This window comes from Embiotoca jacksoni, unplaced genomic scaffold, assembly GCF_022577435.1.
Source record: "Embiotoca jacksoni isolate LCO1_2020_lvr unplaced genomic scaffold, fEmbJac1.0.p SCAF_2, whole genome shotgun sequence".
Taxonomy (NCBI): domain Eukaryota; kingdom Metazoa; phylum Chordata; class Actinopteri; family Embiotocidae; genus Embiotoca; species Embiotoca jacksoni.
In genome coordinates, this window is record NW_027185340.1 from 14,653,657 (window position 1) to 14,677,219 (window position 23,563).

Consider the following 23,563-nt stretch of genomic DNA (forward strand, 5'->3'; position numbering starts at 1 on the left):
AATGCAATATCAGGAGCCAATTTGTAAAACAATTGTGAAAATTATGCCCTTTCAAATTAATAGGCTTATTACTGTCTGTCATCAAGGCAAAGTATATTTATTTGAAATTATTCTATAAAAAAAACACACTTTTGTTCTCTAACCTGTCACACAGTATTCAGCAAAAAAAAAAGAAAAAAAAAAAGTGTTTCATTACACTTTTAAATTTATTTTCTGCAAATTTGATCGCCAAACTGAGACACTGATTCTAGGCTACTCTAAATTTAGGCTACTAGTTCTAGTATAAAAGAGGCCATACACCTGAACGTGTGTCAATTACCATGATAACTGAACTCGATGTGAATTCAAGTCAATTCAAGCGGTTCGTTAGTGTTACGTTAGGACAGGTTTACTGTACCTTTAACACAGACGATGACGTTTGTATTTACTCGAATACAATTGGCTGGCTGGCTTCCGCATATGTTTTTTTTTTTTTTTTTTTTCCAGGCAGGGTGAAGCATGGCAGGAGAACCGTGGAACAGGGTAAACATTCCCTGTCCTAGTGCCGTTTCCTGTGTCCGTGTACATTTTACCTCAATAACAGGTAAGACCCTTTGCTCCAATGCTTACCTGGCTAAATATCTTTGCTTTCTGTGCGTTATTTTGTGCAGAATTTTCGCGCAATATGACGGTAAATGTGTCGCTTGTGACCCACGTGGGAGCGCAGGGATTTGTGCTCATGTGGACGTGAACTAATGAAGCTGGTGGTGATCGAGTGTTGTTGCTGTTTCGCAGCTGCAACTGTTAAAGCCCTGTTGTTGGAAAACGAGAAGGTGCTGAAGCTAATCCGCAGCGAGATTCTTCAAACGGAGATACGAATTCTGTACGAGCTGCTGTACATCTTAAACAACAGCTTCAGAGGCAACAAGACGTTCAAGGGCTTAAAGCAGGTGAGGACTGTGGGGAACATCTGGCCAGGATGTGACACAGTGAATGGGAAATGTGCCAGTCATACACTGCGCACCAGGAAAACATGTTGGTAACAGTAAAGAAGCAAACTTAAATCTGAGAAATTACAAGTCCCCTCAGATGTGTGTCACATATTCTGTCTACTGTCTTATAGGTTGAACAATGTATAAACAGACTGAAGAACATGAAGCTGGATGCTGCTATGCAGGACCTGTCCGATCTGTGTCCCAATAGGATTCAAAGGTAGGTCGTAGCTGGATAGTGTGTCTGCGCGTATGGTTATTTTGATTGGACTTAATGGCTAGACTTAATATGTATTGCCGATACAAATACTTTCTTTCCAGTCAAAAGAATATGTCGGATATCCAGTGACATTCTGCCTATTCACGATAGTCATTTCATATTTCCACAATGTTATTCTCCCATAAACAAATGGCATCACTTTTGTTATTCACGATTATAGAGTTTGTCATTACAAATATTTACAATTGACTTGCAGATATCCACAGTGGGACTTGTGCAATGTGACCCAATATACATGAATGACAAAGGTGATGTCATTTGTCCAAGGAAGAATGGCATTCTGGACGTCTGACATGTTCTCTTTGATTTGGAAGAATTCAATTGCGAATACCTGCATCAATATATGAATGTTAAAACAGCCTGCCATACAGAGTGATGTGCTTTTTTTGGTATTTGACTTTAACATGCTGAGCAGACCTTAAACATCAAACCTCGGCTTTGCTGCCGAGAGAAAGACACGATAGGCATAATGAAGTAGAGTAAAACAAGCACCGAAGTAAGATTCAGTCCGAATGTGAGTCGGAAAAAAACAACGAGTGTACAAGGGTTAACATCGATGGGTATGAACTGCAATGAATTGTGTCTGTGTGTTTTTAGAGGACTGAGCATCAGTGCTGGAGAGTGTGATGTTCCCAGTCAACCCATGCTGGAGTGGATCTGTCTCAAAGTGCTGGGAGCCGCCCAGCTGATGAGTTGCACGTTGGACCGATGCAGGACAGCGTTTTTGTATCCTTTGCAGAGGTGACACTGTTCAGAGCGTCAAGCTCGGGATTCCTAAACATGACAGAAGCAACTAAACCTAATATTTTTGCAAGTGTGGATCTCACTGTTTCCCTTAACAGATATTTGTTTTAGACTCTCTAAGCAGCAGATGAACTGGGAAGAGTTTGTTATACTGAATGTGGTGATAACCAGCATGCTCAGTCGTCTATGGTGAGACATTTTTTATCATTGTGTCTTCTGCAAAATACAAGTTTATATAATGTCCCTCGGATAAAAAAAAAAGTGCTTCCACCAGTTTAACTCCTCTTGCTTTTGTGCTTCATCAGGGTGATTTTCCGCGGTATGCTGGTCAGCCTGTCCCTTCTGTACCGGCGGCTCCTGGAACTCCTCCGAGATGTATCCCACGCTCAGCCCATGCCCTTTCTCACGGACTTCTCCCTGCCAGCAGACATGGCTCAGTTCCTCGGTCCTTCTGATGCGTTATTACTGACCAAACATTCAACACATGATCTCCAGGCCAAAGAACAAAAGCAGCAGAAGAGGAAAAAATCTTCAGTGAAAGTCAAGAACCAGAAGCAGGCCAGGGAAATTAAAGAAGACTTGGGTGTTGCTGTTGAAAGAGGTATGGAGTCACCTGATGTTTTCCTGTTTTCTATCATCACCTCTCCTTAACTGCACAATACAAGACAAGAAAAAGTAGCGTAACAGGCAAAATGTTTTTTGCACAATCTTTGTTATTTCCATTGTTGAATAAAATAATTGTTTAAATTGACATGATTGTCACTTGATTAAAGAAAGATTTTTCCTACTTGGTGAATTATTTATTTAGAAATATTTTCACCGTCTCTTTTACCACACAGTGAACCCTGTGACATCTCTGCATACACTACTTACAATTCCTGATATTTTTTTTATTTTTTTTTTCCAGTTTTTGGTCCTGACACTGGCATTAAGCCTTTTTTGAAGACTTTCAAGAATTTTACAGAGGTATGTGAGCAAACCACATTCATTATTTATACATTTTTTTCATTGTTTATTATATATTTAATTATTTGATGCTACCACTTAACTTATAATTGTGTCATTTTGGTACCCGAGGGCAAATCTTTTTCAGAAGAAGTGCACAAGACTGACAAGAGGCAGAAGTTCAAGAAACAAGTGAGAGAAGCCGCTACTTTCACGTGCATGGCTATCCATTTAGAAGAAATGATTCTATGGTGCAAATCCCAGAGGATGGAAACGGAGAAACGCCTCTTGACCTTCCTGCGTTTAAAGTGTCAAAGGATGGAAAGCCTCGAGGCAGCAGGTTACAAGTGAGAGCAACATTGCAGAATATGAAGTTACTACTTAATGTAGCATTCTTTGACACAGTTGCAATACTAAATGGGCACGCTTACATGACCTCTTCCCCATCCTCAGTGTCCACAGGAAGTTGCGGACCTTCAGACACGAAGCTTGCTGGGCTTCATCTCCTCAAGGATCTGTGCCAAAGACCTTTCGTACCCCTGCTGTAAAGAGAAGACAGGCTCGCCTGAAAACTCGTTGTCAGTCTCTCAGGAGCCGGTTTACGTCGTTTACAGTCAGAACAGGTGCAAAAAAGAAACACCTAACGGGAGCACAGAGAGGAGCCGAGTTATCGGTGTCTGGACTGTCCAAGGATGACCAGCGAAGCCAAACGACACCCGAGGCGACACATCAGACCACCGACTCTGACAGCCACAATGACATCGATGATATTTTTGCCAACGCAGGATTGTGAAACTTTGGAATGAGACTCAAGACGCAAACCACTGTGTGTTATGGGAACTGACAATCTTTCATTTTATGAATGTTAAAAAAGTGCTAAACTTGCGTAGCTTAATGCATAGTATACTGTTATACTTGACACCACAATGAAAAGCAAAATACTGCAATGAGAATATTGATGACTTCGGGACCACAATCTCCGGAGGTAAGGAAAATAGAGTTCAACCAGTGTTAAGTTACTTTAAAATAATGTCAAAAGCAAATTAAAATGAACAGAGCTGTGATGTCGCTTGAATTGTTTTGATACTAGATTGTGGTGTTTTGTACCACCTGTGTCATAAAACCTTTTAGCATAACATGGCTCCTGTCTCTGTGATTTGGATGTTGCCATGGGTTGACTTCAACGTTCAATTCGATCTCAAACTTTTATCTCACAAAAAACTCAAACGAGATTTTCCACATTTAAATGCAATGCATGGATCTGCGAACAAAAGCTCGTATACCGTATTGTGCATGTTCACTATGATACATTACATCTGCATTTACAGACATAAACTTATCAAACTGGTACAAAAAAAAAAAAAAAAGGATAGGCTTTTGATTTAATATGTGAATGTTTGAAATGAAATATGCAAAGCTTAATGATAAAATTTGATGATGAATTGTTCCTGCACACTGAAGTCATGACTTTATAAGACTACACACCAAATGGCTTTCGCCCCTTTCAGGCTTTCACTTGTCTGCTACTGACAGAACACACAATGTGACACAATATTGTTACAGCTGTTAATTGTGGTAATGGATGATTTTCCTTAAGATAGCACCATGTAGAATAGTTTTTCTTATACGTGAGGAAATAAAATCAGTTTAACAAAGCATGAGATGCAGCAAATGAGCCAGTTTAAGTGTCGTACAGGTCATAAAGCTCGCAATCTTTCAAATTCCGTGTCTGACAGAGACAGTAAAATTATGTTTTTCAAATCGAGCTTTCAGCTGGTGGTATTTCTTGCTCCACCTGGTGGTGTTGGTGATTAATGCGCTCAAGGACTGATCTCTGATATCGGAATAGGAAATGGATCCCTCAACCTTGTTAATTGTAATGCCCCAGGCAGATACAGTACGACACAGCAGACTTGTCAGTCATCTCCTCTGGAATTGAATTCGTGCCCACAGAGACTTGCTGATGTGAACACTCATGGACTGGGAGTCCATAGCAACTGTGATTGCTCAGGAAAGGAGGCTGTGCACCAAATTAGAAGCTGAGGGAATAGTTACAACCAGTATTTCTGCTTCCCACCATTTTATCATCCTCTGCCAAAGAAGACATCGTTCACCCGTCTGCATAATCAGTGCGGTCTTCTTCCCACTTGCAGAGCCTGAGTTCTGGTCTCACATCAACCTAACAGGCTTATTTGGATGTACGAGTCTGTAGATTTACTGATGGCTTTCATCTAAACCAGTTAGTCAAGGTCAAAACTTTTACATGCTATGCAAAACCGATGACTTTGACCTTGTTATTTGTATGTAAGAAATACACTATAAGATGTATGTAAATGAGTAAATATAAAATAGACTGATAGCAGTTTGGAAATGTTCTGGTGGATAATTCTGTATCAACTGTACACATAAATGGTCCAACAACAGTGGGGATATGTGTGTTTATAGGGTGTTGAAGTGATTTAGATGTGTTTACAACACTAACCCTGCCCTTTTTCTTTTTTACCTTAAACTGATTTCAAAATGTCTAATTACAGCAAACTCACAGACTAAAAAGTCTTTGTACAAAGCATAGAAAATACTTCCCATTTCCCCGACCAGTGGACTTGTTCCTGCTTTAGCTCCACTCTAGTTAATGTTCTTTTCAGTGGTATACCATACGAGCCTGCACAATTATCTGCCACTGTGAGCTGCAACTGCTTAATGCAGTGAAACCACCTTGTCTGTCTACTTCTGACAGTCAAGAGGTATTTAATAGCATATAATTGTAAAGATGTAGTTCAACGTGGTTCAGAGCTCCAACTGTACATATTTTTGTTTGTGGTTCTCCAGGGATTCTCTGAATAGCCTCTGGGCATAATATAACCTAAAAGAAGAGAAAGAATATAAAAGTCCCTAGTCCCAATGCGCTGTTCTTCAATTTATTTTCCTCCCACCTTAATAGCAGAAGGGGAATAGAGCACATCAATATTTCAAGGCTCAGCATTTTTTATGACATGGAGCTATGGGATCCTCGACATTTACACTCGGATGTGCATTAAATCAATCACATCATTGATACAACAAAGACGAAAAAAAAAAAAGCAAGGCAACTAGTATTTGGATGATAGAAATAGGTTCAGATTTCCTCATGAAGTAAAACAAGTGTTCTCTTCAACGTACAGATGTATACGTTTTCTTTGTTCACACTATTGGGACATATAAATGATTTAACTGCATGTTTCATGAACAATGCTTTTTTTTAAAAATCTTTTTATGTCTGTGGATGTTTGAAGTGGGAAATTGTGTGAGAGCATACCTCTGCACTCTAGAGGATTAAAGATAAAAAAAAAAACTAAAAAAAAAACTGGGCATATACACCACAGGGATGAGACTCAAAATATACAGGATGTAAGTGCACCATTCCTCAGCAGCAATTAACATGGAAGAAAAAGTTGGGGGGAGTGCAGACCTTTATATTCCTTTTTATGTTTACTGCTAATGGTCTATGTTAAAATCTTTTGGGAGAGCACAGTGACATGTTATTACTCAACTCCATAAATATGACCTACAAAAGTCCCAGTTGCACAATTTCCATCCATCCATTTTTTTTCTACTTTAGTTGGAGACTGCACTGTTACAGCACTATAAAAAAGTGCATTGCCTCTAGTGTTAAACATTGTCAACTATGAGCTCCATAAAGGTCAATTGCAATATCTATTTTAATAGGACCAGGTCTCAGTTATCATGACAGTCTCTTTTCAGTTTTCTTTCACTCTTGGTATTTTGTAGATCTCAAACAGGTCGCCGAAAAACTGTGACAGTAACATTTTGTGTTTTTGATGCAGTGATGCAAGCAGTCTCAGTCAAGTTGGACCTCTGGGACTCTTCCTTTACTGGTGTTAATGTTTAGCCAAAGAACAAGGGTCACTAGTTAACTTATAATTGTATTGTTAGGGAGCAGTGGGTTTTAGAAACAACACATCACTTGTTCTTAACATTACAACCGCACATTATGCTGACAGTGCTGCTACAGTTTCATAATTTAAATTCACGTCATGTACCACTTCAGGCATCCACTAATTTCTGTTTGCTTCCATACAAATGAAAATTTGTCAGTACAGCCTGGACAATTGGCAAAAAATAAATGTGCCAGCTTCATCACATTTTCTAATTTGTTCTTCTGGTCTCCTATGATAGACAGTTAAATATTTTTTTTGGTTTGGACTTTTAGTGGGATCTTGGAACTTGTAATGAGCATTGTTCACAGTTTGCCTCCGAAAGTCAGTCAAAAATCGGTATTGCAGAACTGAATGTGTTTTTCAATCTAGTTTAGTGAGTGGTCAAAAGTAACTACAAGTATTGCAGTACAATGTTGCGGTACTTGTACTTTACTTAAATGTTGTACTTTCCACTCCACAACATTTATGTGACAACTGCCTTTCTACTTTTAAGATGAAGATTTGACAGAATAGATGATATAACAAGCTTTTAGAATACAACACATTGTTAAAGATGAAACCAGTGGGTTTCCAGCCTTTTTGGCCTCAATGTCTAACAACAAAAAGCAGCAGGGTCACAACAGATGGCTGAGTTGTTAACGGCTCCACCAAATAGCCGAGTGCTTTTTTTTTTCCATCTGGATGTATCACACAGGTTCATTTCAATAAATGTTTGAAAGGTCCAACATCTTATGAAAAATCAAAGATTAGAGAAAGTCTAAAACCTAAAAACAGATTTATGTATAAGAACTTTGTTTTTCTTCTTTCCTCTTCCAGTAACCATCTGACAACCCCTAACATGTATCTGGTGTCCCTGTATAAGAAAACTGCATATAAAGTAGTTCAAACTTGCTTCACCTGCAGCAGCTTCAAAAGTAACATGCTGCTTACGCATTGATACTTCAGCATTTAATGATGTCATATTTAATAATATATCAGTCAGAGAAACCAAACCAGTGACTTTAACTTAGTTAGGATTCATGCAGGACTTTTTACTTTTAGAGTAATCTAGTATTTCTACAGTATTTTACACTTTTAACTGTTGTTAAAAAAACCCATCATGTATCAAGTTAATGTTAACATCCCGTTTATGTGTAAATCAATTACTTCATTGAAAATATGACACTGAGGGAGGAAGTCTACGGAGGGAGACGCGAAGGAAGAAAAAAAAAAAAAAAAACCACGTCAACACGTCACTTCCTGTCATGTGCAGTTTGACTTCCGGTAGGTGGGGCTTTTGTTGTAGGAGCGGTTTGTATTTGGAGAGCCAATGCTTCGGGCTTCGCTGTTAACGCAGTCAGCGAGAAGATAACATCAACCGAGGGCAGAAATACGAGTCCTGCTTTGGTAAGGCTTCGGAACTTTGTCGTCGGAGTGAGATAAGTGTGTGTGTTTCTGAACAAGGCCTTTAAAGAGAGTCAGAGTAACGTTTACCACACCTGCTTTAAGGAAGGGCGAGCGACCAGCGGACTGACCGCTTCACATTAAATGCGTGAAAAAAAAACAAAAAAAACAAACAACAACAACAACAACTCCGTTTTGGATATAAGTGACGAGTTGAACTGTCCGGCCATGTTAGTGTTTTGAGTTTCGTTGGCTCGGCCCCGTGTTGAACGGGCATGAGGTGACGCTAACGTTTGGTAAGTTGTGGTCAGGTTAGCTACCGCTGACGGTCGGTTAGCCTCCCCGATGTGGACATTTGGACTAACTTGTCGGCGGAATGATATGAACGTGTGTTTTAATTAATTAATTAATTAATGCATTTATTCATTGAAGTGATGAACGTTGTGGTTTTCGAGCGAAGCTACGTTTCACGGCAGTAACGGGGACCAAAGTCTGCGTTTGTGGGCTTTTCTTGTTCATGTACCTTTACGCCTTAAACCGCGGTCACGTGGGCGTTTTTCCCCAAAAAACTTTAAAGTTACGTTTTGACTAGTTGTTCACATCAGCTGTTGTAATTCACCCCCCCCCCCCCCCCCACCACCCCCCGTCGAGAATCACTCACAAGTGTTATGTGGTGAAAAGTTTTCCCTCTTGAGGCGATGACACACCCAAAGCGAGCTCAGCTGATGTCTTTTGTACTTTAAAACCGTCAGCAAAATGACCTGTTTTTATAATAACAGTGTCAAACTCGTGTAAGTTGTGTGGTGTCAAGTGTTATTTCCTCGGTGGTTCATCTAAAAGCTGAACGTAGGGAAGGGAGACCAACTCCCAACTCCGCTTTGGAAACCACCGGACCCTTTTAATGGTCACTTTTTCATAAAGTCGTTACGTTAAATACAACAATTCAAAAATAGTGTAGGATGGTTACATATATATTGTCGGGATGCATGATATTGGATTATATTTTCCAACTCACTTGGCCAATTACCTATACTGAAATATACTCGCGTATATATATATATATATATATATATATATATATTTTTTTTTTTTTTTTTTTTTTTTTTCACTTAACTGCAGAAAACATCACGTCTCTCCTGTAGTGGATTTAATAAGGAAACTGCATCAACTTGGGTTATGTCAAACAAAACAATAGGATTCATCATACCGAAACACGATGATGCTCTCCCTTTGAGAGTCATTGCAACTTTGCTATCTGTTTCGGACGCTTGCACTCGGCAGACATCGCTGCATCCTCTTTCACAATGGATGTACCCTCTTGCAGCGGATTAGTGCAGATGTTTCCTCACAGACGTGGAGTATGTAGGCATAATCAAAGTGTCGCTTTTTCAAGATTTTCATTTGGGTTAGAGGCACGTATTTTTTTTTTTTTTTAAAGCATTTATCAGCTGATGCAGACGACCTGCCAATATTATTGTGCGTCCCTATTGTACAGTGTGCTGACGGTGCTCGATAACATTTACAGTGCTTTTTTAATTTTTTTTTAAAATTTTTTTTAAAGAAGGGGGGTGCAGGATAGTGTTGGCAAAGCAACACGCACATGTTCCATCTCATTAATAATACCAACTTTATTTTGGTATTATGGGAAAGTGACACATATTATTTCATCATCCAGATTCGTGCGTCTCAAGGGTGACTAATCTTTTATAATCTTTGTTCCAGGATGACATGCACTCACACGTCGTAAACAGCTCGTGAGCACAATGCTGATTCCAGTAATATGATCAAGGAAACCAGTTTAGACGTTGGAGGACTCCCTCAGCCTTTTAAATGCTGATGTTTTTGTTTTGGAGCTATATGGTGGCTGATATTTGTTGTGCCTGCATTGTCCAAATGTTTTGTGTTTTTTTTTCCCCCCACCCTATAATTACCTCTTTTAGAAAATGCTGTTTAGTGGTTTTCACGGGAAAAACCTGGTACTGGACTGTGTTTGAATCTGGCAAAGATATACAGTCAATACACTTACAGTTTTTTTTACATGGTTGTAGACCCATAGCAAACAATTTATATAAAAGATGGAGGAAGGACTTGTGAATGAGGCTCAACTGGCCCCCAGTTCTCCCTCTCCCTCTGCCAAAGCTATCGGGATAGTCGATGTGGGAAACTCTGGCATGTTCATGATTTAATGTTTTGGTTCCATGATTTGATCCAGAATAGATTAATGATTTTTGATTAACCTGCAGTTAAAAAGGCACAACATTTCGTTAAGCTATTGTTATTAAGGTAACTTGTAACTACCTTGCGGTCTTCCTCCGGTGTGCGTGAGGATTAATCACATTCTTCAGTCATCATTCAATCCACAATAAGACAAAATGATTTGTGCCATTACAGAATTGTAAATTAGTATGGCTGCTGCTGTTGTTTTTGTGTTGTTGTTTTTTTTGGCCCCACCCCAACTTGATGTTTACACTAACCGTGTCCTCATCTTCGCACAGAAATGATTTTCAGAATCGCTCCGTGTAGTTTCGTCCTGTTATTGGAACTTATTAGGATATGACAAACATTTTCCGTTTCATTTCCTTTGTTTTGGACTCGGTCTGATTGGCTCCTATCACGGAGCTCCATCTGTTGTGCTGATCAGTTTTACATTTTCTAATGAGGTTCCTGAATGACCTGGGCTCTTCAAGTGTAATTACATTGGACTCTAATGATGTTGGCAGTGAAAGTGGAGGGTAATGGGAGTTTCTTTTTTTTTTTTTTTTTTCTACTCGACTTGGAAAGTGAGTGATTCTCAGGAACCATTGATGATGGCTTGGTAAGTGCACTCCTAGCCGTCAATGGTCTGCTTTAGTCAGCAGGAAGGAAGTAGGGTTCATATATTTTGTGACTGTCATTTAATTACTTAATGAGATATTTATTTTTTTTAACAGTTTTTTGGCTCTCAACAGTCATCTGACATACTGTAGGCTCTAATTCACAACTTGTTAGACAAGTACTTAAGGGTGGAGTGATTTTTCTCCCCTGAAGGCAGCCAGTTTGACACATTGGCACACATAAAGTAGACGTGATCGATGCGCTTGAGGGACCAGTTATACAAAGCGTCAGATCCTGTTTCACATAAGAAAAAGGAACAAGTTATGCAAATACTAGTTTGCGGAACAGTAAGAGAATTCAGATTTTTTTGAAGTTTTAATTTTCTGTTTGAGATCGCGCTCGCCACTCGCACCACGTCTCTCGGCCTCTTCGCCCGGCCGTCGGCCTACCCGGGGCCACGCACCTGCACTCTGAATGGGCTCGGCAGTCCTCCAGGCAAAGCCAACGTCCAGCGAGAGTCTTGCCTCATCTCGTACGTGTTTTGCCGTGTGCCCATTTATGTCGATGCCGGTGGCCGAGACGGGACCGTAGTATTTTACACAACAGTTCACTCCCTTTACCATTTCGATTTATAGTCACCACGTGTAAACATCTGAGCTGCGAGGAGGAAGACCAGCGAGGATTCGGGGCTGATTTTTCAGTGGTACTTCACAGCACCCCTAATTTTAAACCACGGTGGCACCACGAGACCCAGCTGTGGTGCAGGCGGTACGCCGCTGACCCTGTTGCGTTTCCTGGCAGGCAAATGAAAGAAATACATAGCGAGTTGGTGATAAGTAGTGGGCAGTTGGGAGTCACTCGGCAGAAACAAATAGGTTGGTGAGTAAATGTGTGCCGCTGAGATGTGACCTCGTCTTTCTGTCCATCCTGAATCAGTCCAGTGGAATGCTCTGGTAATGGGACAGACATGAGTGTTTCGGTTGAGATCGGCTGCAGGGAGGTCGGAAAGGATATCTGTTGCGTGTTACTGGCTAAATCCATGTTTTACATGAATCATTTTTCTGGCACTGAGGGGGATCAGTAAGAACTGCACTATATTTGCATGTTGATGATCATTTCCATATGAATAGGAAAGAACAACATGATTTCCTATAGCGAGCAGCCCACTTAGTTTTACTGAAGTAGGAAGGATTGTAACACAGAGAGGATTTAGGTCTCTGCTGCCCAGTTTCGTGAAAGGCTCCTCTGTACACTCCCCTGGCCGAAGGTTGTTAGTATGCGTTGTGGGGTGCTTTTTGAAAATGTCTTTCTTGCTGCTGCGTGCTGTCTTTTTGAGTGGACTGAATCATTACTCGATCTCCTCCAGCTGCAACCGTTATAACCGCTATATCTTACAGGCTAAACACATTTCCGCAACGCTTCCTGCAGTACGTTTGCTGTTAACTTATGCGTCGTTGGTTGCTTTTGTGATAAACAAACCTGGGAATCTTGAATTCCAGTCATTTTGTGTCACAGGCAATCCATTCTTGCGCTGACCTCGTGACTGGAGGTGACTCAACGAGGTCATATTGTTTTGGTCACAGCCAGCTGCAACTGTGACTAGTTATAGCCCGTAACGTTCCACAATCCAAGACTTCCTTGTTCATATTTGCTCGAGTAGGAGAATACTTTTGAGTCCGGCAGTCGTAGAAAATGGATAGGACACGGCAACAGTTTTGATTTGCAGTCGCAGCGTCAGCGGGAGAGTTTTGCTTTGCTGGCAGCGGGATTATGAGGGAGGATCTGCCGAGCTACGACAAGAGTTAGTGGTTTAAGATGAATATCGCAATATTTTTGGAGGCATCTCGACATATTTCTTTTCTCCCCACACGGCATCAGTCCACACCGCGCTGTTTCTTTTCAGCCACACTGTCACTCGGCCGCAATCCGCGTTTTGATTGACTCGGTAGACCGTTATCGATGATGAGAGAAGCAGCTAATCTCCTGCCCAGACCCTTGGAATTTAGAAGGTTGTTATTGAGCCAGAAAAGCTCCTGTTTTCTTCATCAGATGGGGGGGAGAGGAAATCCTCTCACCCCTGGGATCTCAGGGATAGAGAGAGATAGACATAGAGAGAGAGAGAGAGAGACAGCGTCCTCAGGCTCTCTGCAAGTATGGCTCTAATTGTCTTGACTTTACACACATAGATTCATTTATTCTGCTTCTCTCAGACTGGAATTTATAGGCACATCAGCACATGACATTTAAATTGGCTGCCACTGCACTATGCTAACACTTTGTTTGTCTGTACCAGTTAAACTCCTGTCGTCTACGCTGCTAAGAGAGGGTTTCAGTCCTCAGGAAAAAAACAACAACAACTGTTCTTCTGTGAACACGAGAAGCGTATGGACAGGTTTTTTTAAAGACAAATACCAGCTGACATGTTAATATCGTTGATCGAAGCATACCGAGAATAAAAATCCGAAGCTTACAGGTGGTCATGTACCATTTAAGAAGAAGAAAAAAAAAAAGCCCTCTTTGCAAGGCCTGGCAGCATCAACGCGGGCTCTTTTACGCTATCGGTTTGCTGTAATCTTTTATTGGTGTCCGTGTGAGTCCTGGCGAACCTCGGTGCATCCTTGCCGAAGGGTTAAGATAAGCACGGAGGGACTGTTGGGCCATTCTCAGAGGGGCATCTTTAATGAACTCCTGTCACTCACGCTGCACCGGCATCATCTATATTTCAGGAGCCAAGCAACCAGAGTGGACAGTTAGACGGTTCCCCTCCTTCTCCATAACCCCCCCCCCCCCCCCACCCCCCCAAAAAAAAAATAGGACCAGTACCGAGCAGACCGCAGTACCATATGTGGGTCATGCCTAAATATTAATTCCCCCCACCCCTTTTTTTTTTTTTTTTTTTTTTTTTTTTTTTTTTTTTTTTTTTTTTTTGTGTGTGAGGGTGTCCTCCATTTTAGCTGTGCATGCAACTTGTGCTGCAGTGGAAATATGACAGGACCCCTCCCCATCTGTCTGAACTTCCTTCGGAAACTTCGCACTAAGCACATGTGCTAAGCATTTTTTTTTTTTTTAAATAAATGTGGCTTCAGTTTATTGGCTGCTATTGCTTTAATAATAGCATTGGAGTCCGTGTGTGTACTTGTGCACGGGGTAGTGGGTTACAAGTGAATAATTTAAAGAGGGAGTCCCATGCATAAGTGCTTAGTGTGCCATAGGCTCCTTCAGAAGGTGTGTAATTGTGTGTATGTGTTTGTGTGGGTGTCCTTCCTATGGGCCCTTTCACTGGCCGGGTTCCTGATAACAAAGACAGGAAGAGCACAGGTCGGACTTCACTTCCTGGTCTCAGGGAGAGTGGAACCACGGTGCCAAACCCTCAGCATCAACAGCCGGCATAATGAAGTGGAGGTTAATGTGACGCAAATCTGGTGTTCTGCTTTTGAACAGTGAAAGCAAACGACGTGGCGGCAAACTCCCGCGTGCACAATTGCGCATTTAAAGCTTTAATGTAGTTTGTTGATATTAACTTTGACACCAGGAGTTTGTGGCTGGGTTGCGAGGGCTTCTGTGAGGCCGTGACATTTCTTTTACATTTCTAATGAAAAGCTTCTCTTTTTTTTTTTTTTTTTTTTTTCTGCCATTAGCAACACGTTCTCTCCTTTGTCACATCTGGTGAACCCTTAATGCTAAAAAAAAAAATGCACATTTGTGGCGCCGCGTGAGCTGAAATATGATGTTTACCGTTCGGGAGGAGACCATGAATAATACGATGAATCATCTCGGTGCTCATCCCACGAGAAGGGAGGAATCTTTCTCTGCAGAGCGAGATAAACGACAGGGGACGAAAGTGAAGGGGAAAGAAAGGGTTGGGTCCCATGATGACAACAACACAATTGAGTCATTTGCCAGGGAGGCTTTCAGGATACTTAATCACAACTCTGGCCCCGTGATATCATCGGTCAGATTCTCCGTGTTTGACTAGATGGTTGTAATACGACTAAATGGGCTGAGTGAGCTGCAGTGGTTGATGACTGCTGACCTGTCCAACAACAACAACAACAACACCACCACCACCAGTGAGTGATAACACCTCAAACTCACGGATGAGGATTAACCGAGGAACTCTAAATCTCTAAAGTAGCAATCAGACGTCAGGCGGTGGAACCGTGCCAGCGGTCTTATTGTGGGCTCTGACTTCTGCCGAGTCAAAAGAACACAGGATATTGTTTGTTTGAGATGCATCCTGTGGCGCGGACAACAACAATAACAGCCACCGACAAAAAGGGTCGAAGCGCCAGAGCCGGTCTCTTCAGGATTAAGTGATCAATAGAGGGCAGCTTAAATGAAGAAAGTCAGAAGTCACTTAATCTGAGGAAAAGTTTTTATTTATTTATTTATTTTTCTCTATAACGAAGGGACCCGTTGGTGCTATAGTTTTAAGATTGACCGGTCAGAGGTTCCATTGTCTCAAATATGAGCAGTTTTCCTTTATGAACAGTTGTTGCTGAATTGACAAGACATTTGAATGCATAATTACTTGTCGAATAGACGAGATACCTTCGGTGGCCGCAGATGAAAGAAACAAAATAGTACATCGAGTTCCTGGTCGCACTGTCGCAAACGCATAACGGCAGATTGACGACTTGTTTTGAACCCTTTGACTCTTCAACACAAGTACTCCATCGTCATATTTCTGTCCAGATGAAGTGCGAGTTGATGGCAGCCAGGCTTTTTACAACGGAGTCAGTTCTAACTCGGCTGAAAGTTGCGTGGGCAGAGGACGGTGAACTCTGGAGAAATCCATTGACTCTGAGCTCTCTCTCTCTCCCTCTCTCTCTCTCTCCTTGCCATTTAAAGAGCAGATAGACGGCCGGTCACGTCTTCTGTCTTTTTAACGAGTTTAGAACATCATGCCCCGTTTTAATGCATTCGTAAACGCCGCCCGGCAGCGGAGAATGATGGCTTCATTACTTCTGATCAGTTGCAATGACCTTTTGATAGCCAACTTTATAAAGTCCAAGGATTCACGAGCAGGCAATTTGGCACTTTAATGGATGCGGTGGGGGTAAAGATTGAAGATTTGTTGGAACAAAGCCGAGAGCCTCTGGCACGACGAGTTAGTGTCACGGGGAGCTCTGTCAAGTAACGAGTGCCATCTGTCCCGGGCACTCGTACACAAATTTGTGTTCTCTTGGTATGGAGGTTATTTACTGATATGTTTCCACTCTTCTCATTCACAGGTTGCGCCAGTGTGTGTGTGTGCGTGCGTGTGTGCGTGTGTGTGTGTGTGTGTGTGCGCGTGTGTGTGTGCGTGCATGTGCGCACATGTGTTTGAGTGTGTAAGAGGGGCACCAAGAAGAATCCAGCGATGGCTACCAGCAAAAGTAAAAAACCAGAGTTCTCTGGCTCTGCACAAAGTGATAATGGTGGGCAGCGGTGGCGTCGGGAAGTCGGCCCCTCACCCTGCAGTTCATGTACGACGAGGTGAGTCCACACGCCCTTCTAAATCGAACGGAAAACGCCACCGCAGGTCGGGGAGTCGGGGGTTTCAGCCGTAAGCACGCGTAGCAGCGCCCCCCCCCCCCCCCCCCCTCGGCCCGGCCGGGAACGACGGGCATTTCGAGCAAAACTGCTATTTTGAAACCGTTCGCGTGCAGCGTTTTCGAACCGAACCTCATCTTCGTTTAATGTTTCGAAGGCGTCCCCGACGTAGATTTCGGATGGCCGTAGTCGCCTTTGCGCGTTTCCCCTGCTCCCGCAAAGGGGACGCGATTGCGAGACGCTCTCTTTCAAAGCGGCGAAGCAGCCATCTGTTGCATGAGAGCGAGAGCAACAGTCACGTGACGTCACGTCACGTCACAGAGGTCCCATGAAGCTACTAAGCGGTTACCGAAGGGACTCTCGGGGGAAAAAGGGGGCACTTCTCTCTCGTCCGCCGCTTGCTCGACCACAGATGTCGTTTGTTGTGACGACACTCGACGAGAGCAGAGACGGTCGCGGCTCAGCTCTGCCTTCAAGCAGAGCTTTTCAGCGCTCTCGTCTCATCAGAGACGGTCGTCCGTTTTAACTATCGTTGCGGTTTACACCCGCCGCGTTACAGCTCGGACAGTCGGGGACGCCTCACGCAGGAGAACGCTGCTTTTAGCACCTTCTATCCACCCGTATCTAAAGAAAGGAATCATTTCCCTCTCAGTTTGTGGAGGACTACGAGCCCACCAAGGCCGACAGCTACAGGAAGAAGGTGGTGCTGGATGGGGAGGAGGTCCAGATCGACATCCTGGACACGGCCGGGCAGGAGGACTACGCCGCTATCAGGGACAACTACTTTCGCAGCGGGGAGGGATTCCTGCTGGTCTTCTCCATCACAGAGCACGAGTCCTTCACCGCCACCCCCGCCGAGTTCAGGTACTGATGCGCACGTCTGTAAGTCAGGCAACTGGTTGCGGGTGGACTGTCAACTCAAGTCGTTGTCATTGATCGCGTTTGTGTTGTAGCATACGTCCGTAGCAGGCAGGATTGCAGGTATTTCGTCATGCTCTTTTCTGCACCCGATCCCAGTCCCGAGGATTTTCACGCGAGTGTCCGTCAGTCTCTCGGGTCTCCAGGCGAGAAGATTGTTTAGGAGCTCAGCATTTCAAAAAAAAAAAAAAAAAAAAAAATAGAACCTGCGCCACAGCTCGGCATTAATGGCGTGTTGTGTAATATTCACAGAAGGAAGAGTGTCAGTCTGGTTCTGCTGTGGCGGGAAAGTTTAGATCGGATTTAATAGGGCTGCCCAGTAAAAGCTGAGGAGTCCAATCATCAGTCGCAGTCCTCTCAGCTGACTGACGAGTCGAGGTTCTGGATTACTTTACACACAGGCAGACATTGAACCCCCCCCCCGCCCCCGCCCACACACACACACACACACACACACACACACACACACACACACACACACACACACACACACACACACACACACACACACCTTTGGAGGAGAGATGAGAGATGCGAGTCGGCTATTGGAGCCGCACGGAGGCTATTTTTGTGTCCCCGCCGACTTGCCAGCGGAGGTCTGCATGCGCAGACTGCGAGAGGCGGCGGACTCACGGGGGAGCGAGGAGAGAGCGGTGTACCACGGAGAGCGTATTGAGCGAGAGACCCTCAGCAGTCAGGGGGCAGAAGAAAAGTGCTGTCGGATTTAAACCTACAAAACATTGTGTGCTGGTCAACAACACTGTCGAATTATTTACATCTGCAAAATGTCCCAGTTTAACTCATCCGCATCGCTCACCCAGTCCGGAAAGTGTTATCTGACGCGTTTAATACCGTGTGTCGTGAAATAGTTGACGAATTAAAACGTTAAGGCATTTTTGATACCGGGCGTATCTGAATCACAACGGCTGACCATAAAGAAGAAGTGCCCAAAAAAACGGTTGCATTTCAAACCAAATCCAACGTCAACTTGTGTAAGAGCCGTTTGCTCCGTGCACGCAGGGAGCAGATCTTGAGGGTGAAGGCGGAGGAGGACAAGATACCGCTGCTGGTGGTGGGGAACAAGTCGGACCTGGAGGAGCGTCGGCAGGTGTCCGTGGACGAGGCCCGTGGGAAGGCCGAGGAGTGGGGCGTCCAGTACGTGGAGACGTCAGCCAAAACGAGAGCCAACGTCGACAAGGTGCAACGACTTACTGATTATTCACTGGCTTGTAGAACCGACTCTTAAGAGTCTAATGTCTAATAGTAAAGTGCTTTAACAAAAAAAAAAAAAAAAACAACAACAAAAAAAGTATTGTCATCAATAGTTATCCGTTACCTGATACTAAGTATACGACGCAGTAAATAAGTAACGCAGGTGACGTATTAGCGGTGATGATGCTTCGCCTTTTTAAAACCGTCACCGGTTCTCCGGTTACACTTGTACACAGTTTCCCAGGGCGCTGGGCAGGTAAGTTGTTCCAGGCAACTTTGCGAGCGTCGTTCTGTTTCTTCATGAAATCCCAGACCGATTTGATGATGATGATGATGATGACGACGACGACGAGATGCACTTACAGGAGTCCTCGCTCTTCCTCTAACCGAAGATGATTCTTTATGTTCGTCGTCATGCTGCAGAATGAATTCAGGATCGGTCTATTTGCCTCCCTGATAGTGTCGTGATATAAGAGTCGAAACACGCTTCTGCACCGGACCGAACTTGGTTATAACTTGTTTTTTTGTTGTTGTTGTTGTTGTATTTATTAAAGAATATCACTTTCTCATCGGTGTACACAGTTTGCCTTGCCATGACGGTTGTACTGAAAGAGTTTAATTGACTTCTCTCCAGGTGTTCTTTGACCTGATGCGCGAAGTCCGCAGCAAAAAAATGGCAGAGAACAAAGACAAAAACGGAAAAGGAAAGAACAAGAAGAACAAGAAGAGTTTCAGGGAGAGATGCTGTTTACTTTGAACTCTTCGTGGACCTTAACAAGTCACAATACAACGGTAAAGCTGGGGAACAAAGCAGAGCGTTATCGCCATTGTCATTTTAATGATATCTGATTTGATTTTTTTGTGTGTGTTTTTTGTTGTTTTCAATAGCTTGTTATAAGTTAGTGTCTAGAACAATCTCAACCACTTTGTCGCCATTTTTAATGAATGAAATCTTGACTCACTGTCTCGTTGGAAGATGACCACTGTGTGATTTGGACCGCAGTGCTCGACGGCTCCCAGGAAGCCGATGACCAAACTGCCACCGACACTAACCCTGCTGCTCAAGACATCCTCCACTGTTTAACTCAGCGATTGTACTGCCTTCGACTTTGGTTCGGTGTGTTTTTGTCAAGTAAACGGTGCCCTTAGTTTCCCCGCCCGCTCTAAATCTTAACCTTTAGCCGCGGTATTAGACCCGTTCAGTCCACGTTCATCCATTTACAAGGAACTCTTAAACGCTGCCGTCTCTCATGTTTGTAATGCTTCACGGTGACGCTTAATGTTCTGTCCGTCGAGCGTGTAGGCCTCGTCCGTCCATCTGTCCGGGCTCGTGTCTTTGACTTCGGTGTGTGTGTGTGTGTGTGTGTGTGTGTTTTTTTTTTTTTTGAATCGCTGTTGAAATTGGACGTGGACTGAGGCGGCTTTTGCTGCTTTTTTTTTGTTTGTTTTTGTTTTTGTTTTGTAACTGTTCAATCCCAGGATTTATAATTTCCTGACCACAGAAGATTCTTCCACTGCAATGCAATCAGAGGAGTTGTTGCCAAACAGGCTTATCGTACTTGATCGTCAGGTATCTCGGGGGGGGGGGGGCCCGACACGATTGCCGGAATTCAATCATGAAACACTTTTTTTTTTTTTTTTTTTTTTTTAATTTTGCAGTTTTTTTTTTTTTTTTTTTTCAAGAAGAAAGCTGCGAGACAAAATCTCCAAATTTCCTTTGAGGGCGTGTATCACTCGCAGAGCTTCATGAAGATATTCTAAATTGTTCCTGGGTATTTTGGGGCCGTGGACAGAGACAGAGAGAGAGTGGGGGGGGGGGGGGGGGGGGGACAAAAAAAGGTGGTAATGTGGTTCACAGTACTTTCCTGTGCTGTAAGTAAATGAGCGGAGAGGGTCGGCCTGTTGATCCGAGCGGTGCTCTCCGACCTTCTCGCGGCGCAGATCGGTTTAGTTTTACGGGACCGCTGAAGTCCTGAATCTTCGCCGGCTCCGCGCTGCGAGACGGGCTGTCGACAATCCCCGAGGCCGTCCCGCGTCTGCAATTGTAATCGGCAACCTTCTAATTGGTCTGAAATGCTATTTTTTATTCCTCGGTCTGTTGAATAACAATGCACTACATTGCAATACCTAAGAGGTGGACTCGATGCTGAAGTCGTGCGGGAGATTTTTAAAACGGTTTGTGCCAACAAAAAAAAAAAAAATCATGAATATCCAACTATGTTTGTGGATGTACAATGTGTATGTTGATTAACGGTGTGTGTGTGTGTGTGTGTGCGTACGCATTTATCCGAAAACCCTACTACCTTACTGTGTCTTTGGCGACGGGCGCCAACGTCTTAACAGTTGTTTAATTAAGTGCTACAGTAAAGGAGATGTTTGTACCACTGCCTAAAACCATTCTTTGTAACATGCCCCTCCTTTTCCTTTTCCTTGCCTACTACTGTGAGTACGCTTCTATCTCTCTTGAGTGCCGCCGAATAAATGCTTTTTTTTTTTTTCTCCTTTTCTTTTAAGTACGGAGCATTATTTTTGTCACTGCACCACAAACTGTCACCGCTTTTACGTTTATTTGTTCGTGCGACAACCGCAGCGACATGTGATTTTTTTTTTTTATATATGGCTGCGAAACGTTTTTTTTTGCCGACGACAGACTCGGCGCCGCGCTACCGCCCTCCGCTGGCCGCTGGAGGTAACGGCGCCGCTCTCCCTACTTTACTGCATAAGACGCCGTGCCGTTGCGTTGGTATTGACCACCGAGGTGAAACGCTATGGTTGTCACGTCTTGGTTCCTCTGGGACATCCCGTGCCCCGGTTTAGTCGAACGCTCCGGCGGTTACTCGCTTTGCATTGATTGTTCTTCTGCCATCGAGTAAAGTGCCAACGGCCTGTTTGACTTGAGTTTGACAGTGATGTACTGCCACCATTTATATTAACTTCACAGCCTTATCTTGCATGGCAGGAGTTGTGTAATGCCTCCCCCTTCCCTCCTCCTCCCCAGATGAACCAGTCGTGGGCTTTCTCGTGGGTGGTGAAGCCCCCCTCGGGGTGGCCAGGTTAGTGAAATTCATTTCACAGGGTTGACTCCATCACCAGGCAAAGACTGACCATATATCACTTTGAAAATAGTTTTCATGTTAAGGATAAGACGAAGTGCCTGCTTTTGGTGTTCTGTTAAAGGAAAAAGGGGGGGGGGGTACAACCGACTAGTGGTGTGGCTGCATGTCCTCGGTATTTAAATGTGAGGGAGGATGGGGGGGTAAAGTAGATCCAAATTGGAAGAAGGCTAAAATTGACCAAACAAACTCACTGCAGTATTTCTGTCGGGATTATTTGCCTCCCTCTTCATCAAAAGTGAGTAGGCAGTGACCTTCTTCTGCTTTAGTTTGAATCTCCCGGAGTATTCCTGCAGGGATTGTTGATTACCTGTGATATTATTACGATCTTCTGGGAATGTAGATCTCGACCTTTCCTGCACACATTTTTTTTTTTTATTTATTTGTATTTTTTTTAATCATTAACACTCAAACGTCTTCCACGTCCTCGCAGCTCTCGCCGATTTGCTGGCAACGCAGACAGCTGCAGACTTTATGGTCGTGCGGCGTCACAGATGTAAATTAACTCCGTTCTTTTGGAGAGAACTGTACATGAACAGGTATCGATCAGACGAGCCAACGCCAGGTGAATTCTTTAATCCGGTGGTCACCTCTTTAAGAGGGAAAGCGTGCGAGTGAAAGACTGGGCTTTTTTTAAAAAAAAAAAGCTGTAACGCTGATGGAAAGCCGCTGTTCCACATTTTACTGCATGCGCCACGTAAAAAAAACAACAAAAAAACCCCACTAATCCGCCGTAATTTCCGTCATCAGTGAAAAAGACGTGAAAGCCTTGTGGCGGCACATCCGCCGGAGAAGCTAAAACATGTCACCGCTCCGATAAGCACATTTTACCTGCCTTTGACACTCACCTCTCTCTGGATCCCCGCTCTTCGCCTGCACCTCTAAGTAGGCAGATTAGGTGGTCTGTTAAACCCACAGGAAGGCACTTATTTAGAAATACATGAAAGGGCAAAGTGAGCCCCGGCTAATGACCGATGCGGTGTCACCGGTGCACTCTCGGGTCTTTTATCATCCTGCAGAGAGAGGGGGGCCCCCGTCCTCTGAGTAACCCTCATTATATCCGAGCTAATGTTGGGGACGAGGATGTTCAAGTGATGAAGCACCATCACGGTCCTTCATTATACAGAAAGAGAAACAGACTCGGCGGAATTGTGCTCGACCTGTAAGATAAATGCAACGGGTGGAGAATAACTCCTATTTTAGCGACTGTGCCACATCCCCGCTGTCTGCGCGGTGCATCTCGAGAGGGGAGGGGAGGGGAGGAGAAGAGGGGAGAGGGGAGGGGAGAGGGGGACGACTCCCGTTCACTCTTCCACCATGGGATGGCAGTCTTGGCATTCTGCAGAGCCGGTCTGCTGCTTCCTGCATCATTAGTGCTTCCAGGAGTCGTCCCGCCACGAGGCTTCATTCACCGGTAAAGCTCGATTGACTGAATGAAAAAGCTCGACGGCACTTATTAAACATTTAGTTGTTGCAGAATTAATGATCAGTTTATAATAATGTGGGTTTTTTTTTTGTTTTCCCGTTATAATGGCATTGGTAATAAAAGTTAAATCTCCTCATGAAAATAATGAACAGCTTACCTCAGATGAGCTTTCCCGCGGTGGAACATAAAACGTCGAAGACCGTCGTTAATTTTTGAAATAGCTACAGGGTGTTCTTATTTTGTAAAAAAAATAAATAAATACAATTTTAAAAAAAAGTTATGCG

At 43.5% G+C, this 23,563-nt stretch overlaps 2 protein-coding genes across 2 annotated transcripts; both read left to right on the forward strand.

Annotated features, from left to right (window-relative positions):
- The first annotated feature begins 473 nt into the window (after positions 1–473).
- On the forward strand, positions 474–4,382 carry nepro (nucleolus and neural progenitor protein). The gene is made up of 9 exons (XM_069154733.1): positions 474–583; positions 775–929; positions 1,103–1,191; positions 1,849–1,977; positions 2,107–2,184; positions 2,301–2,596; positions 2,903–2,961; positions 3,073–3,287; positions 3,394–4,382. Exons 1-9 carry the CDS (start codon positions 499–501, stop codon positions 3,731–3,733), a joined length of 1,446 nt encoding a protein of 481 aa, XP_069010834.1. The 5' UTR covers positions 474–498; the 3' UTR covers positions 3,734–4,382.
- A 3,770-nt stretch (positions 4,383–8,152) lies between these two features.
- LOC138201332 (ras-related protein Ral-B-like) lies at positions 8,153–21,253 on the forward strand. The gene is given in 6 exon segments (XM_069154736.1): positions 8,153–8,264; positions 16,310–16,525; positions 16,527–16,553; positions 17,263–17,474; positions 18,549–18,726; positions 19,375–21,253. Coding segments are annotated over 5 exon segments (681 nt in total). The 5' UTR covers positions 8,153–8,264; positions 16,310–16,384; the 3' UTR covers positions 19,498–21,253.
- The last annotated feature ends 2,310 nt before the right edge of the window (positions 21,254–23,563 follow it).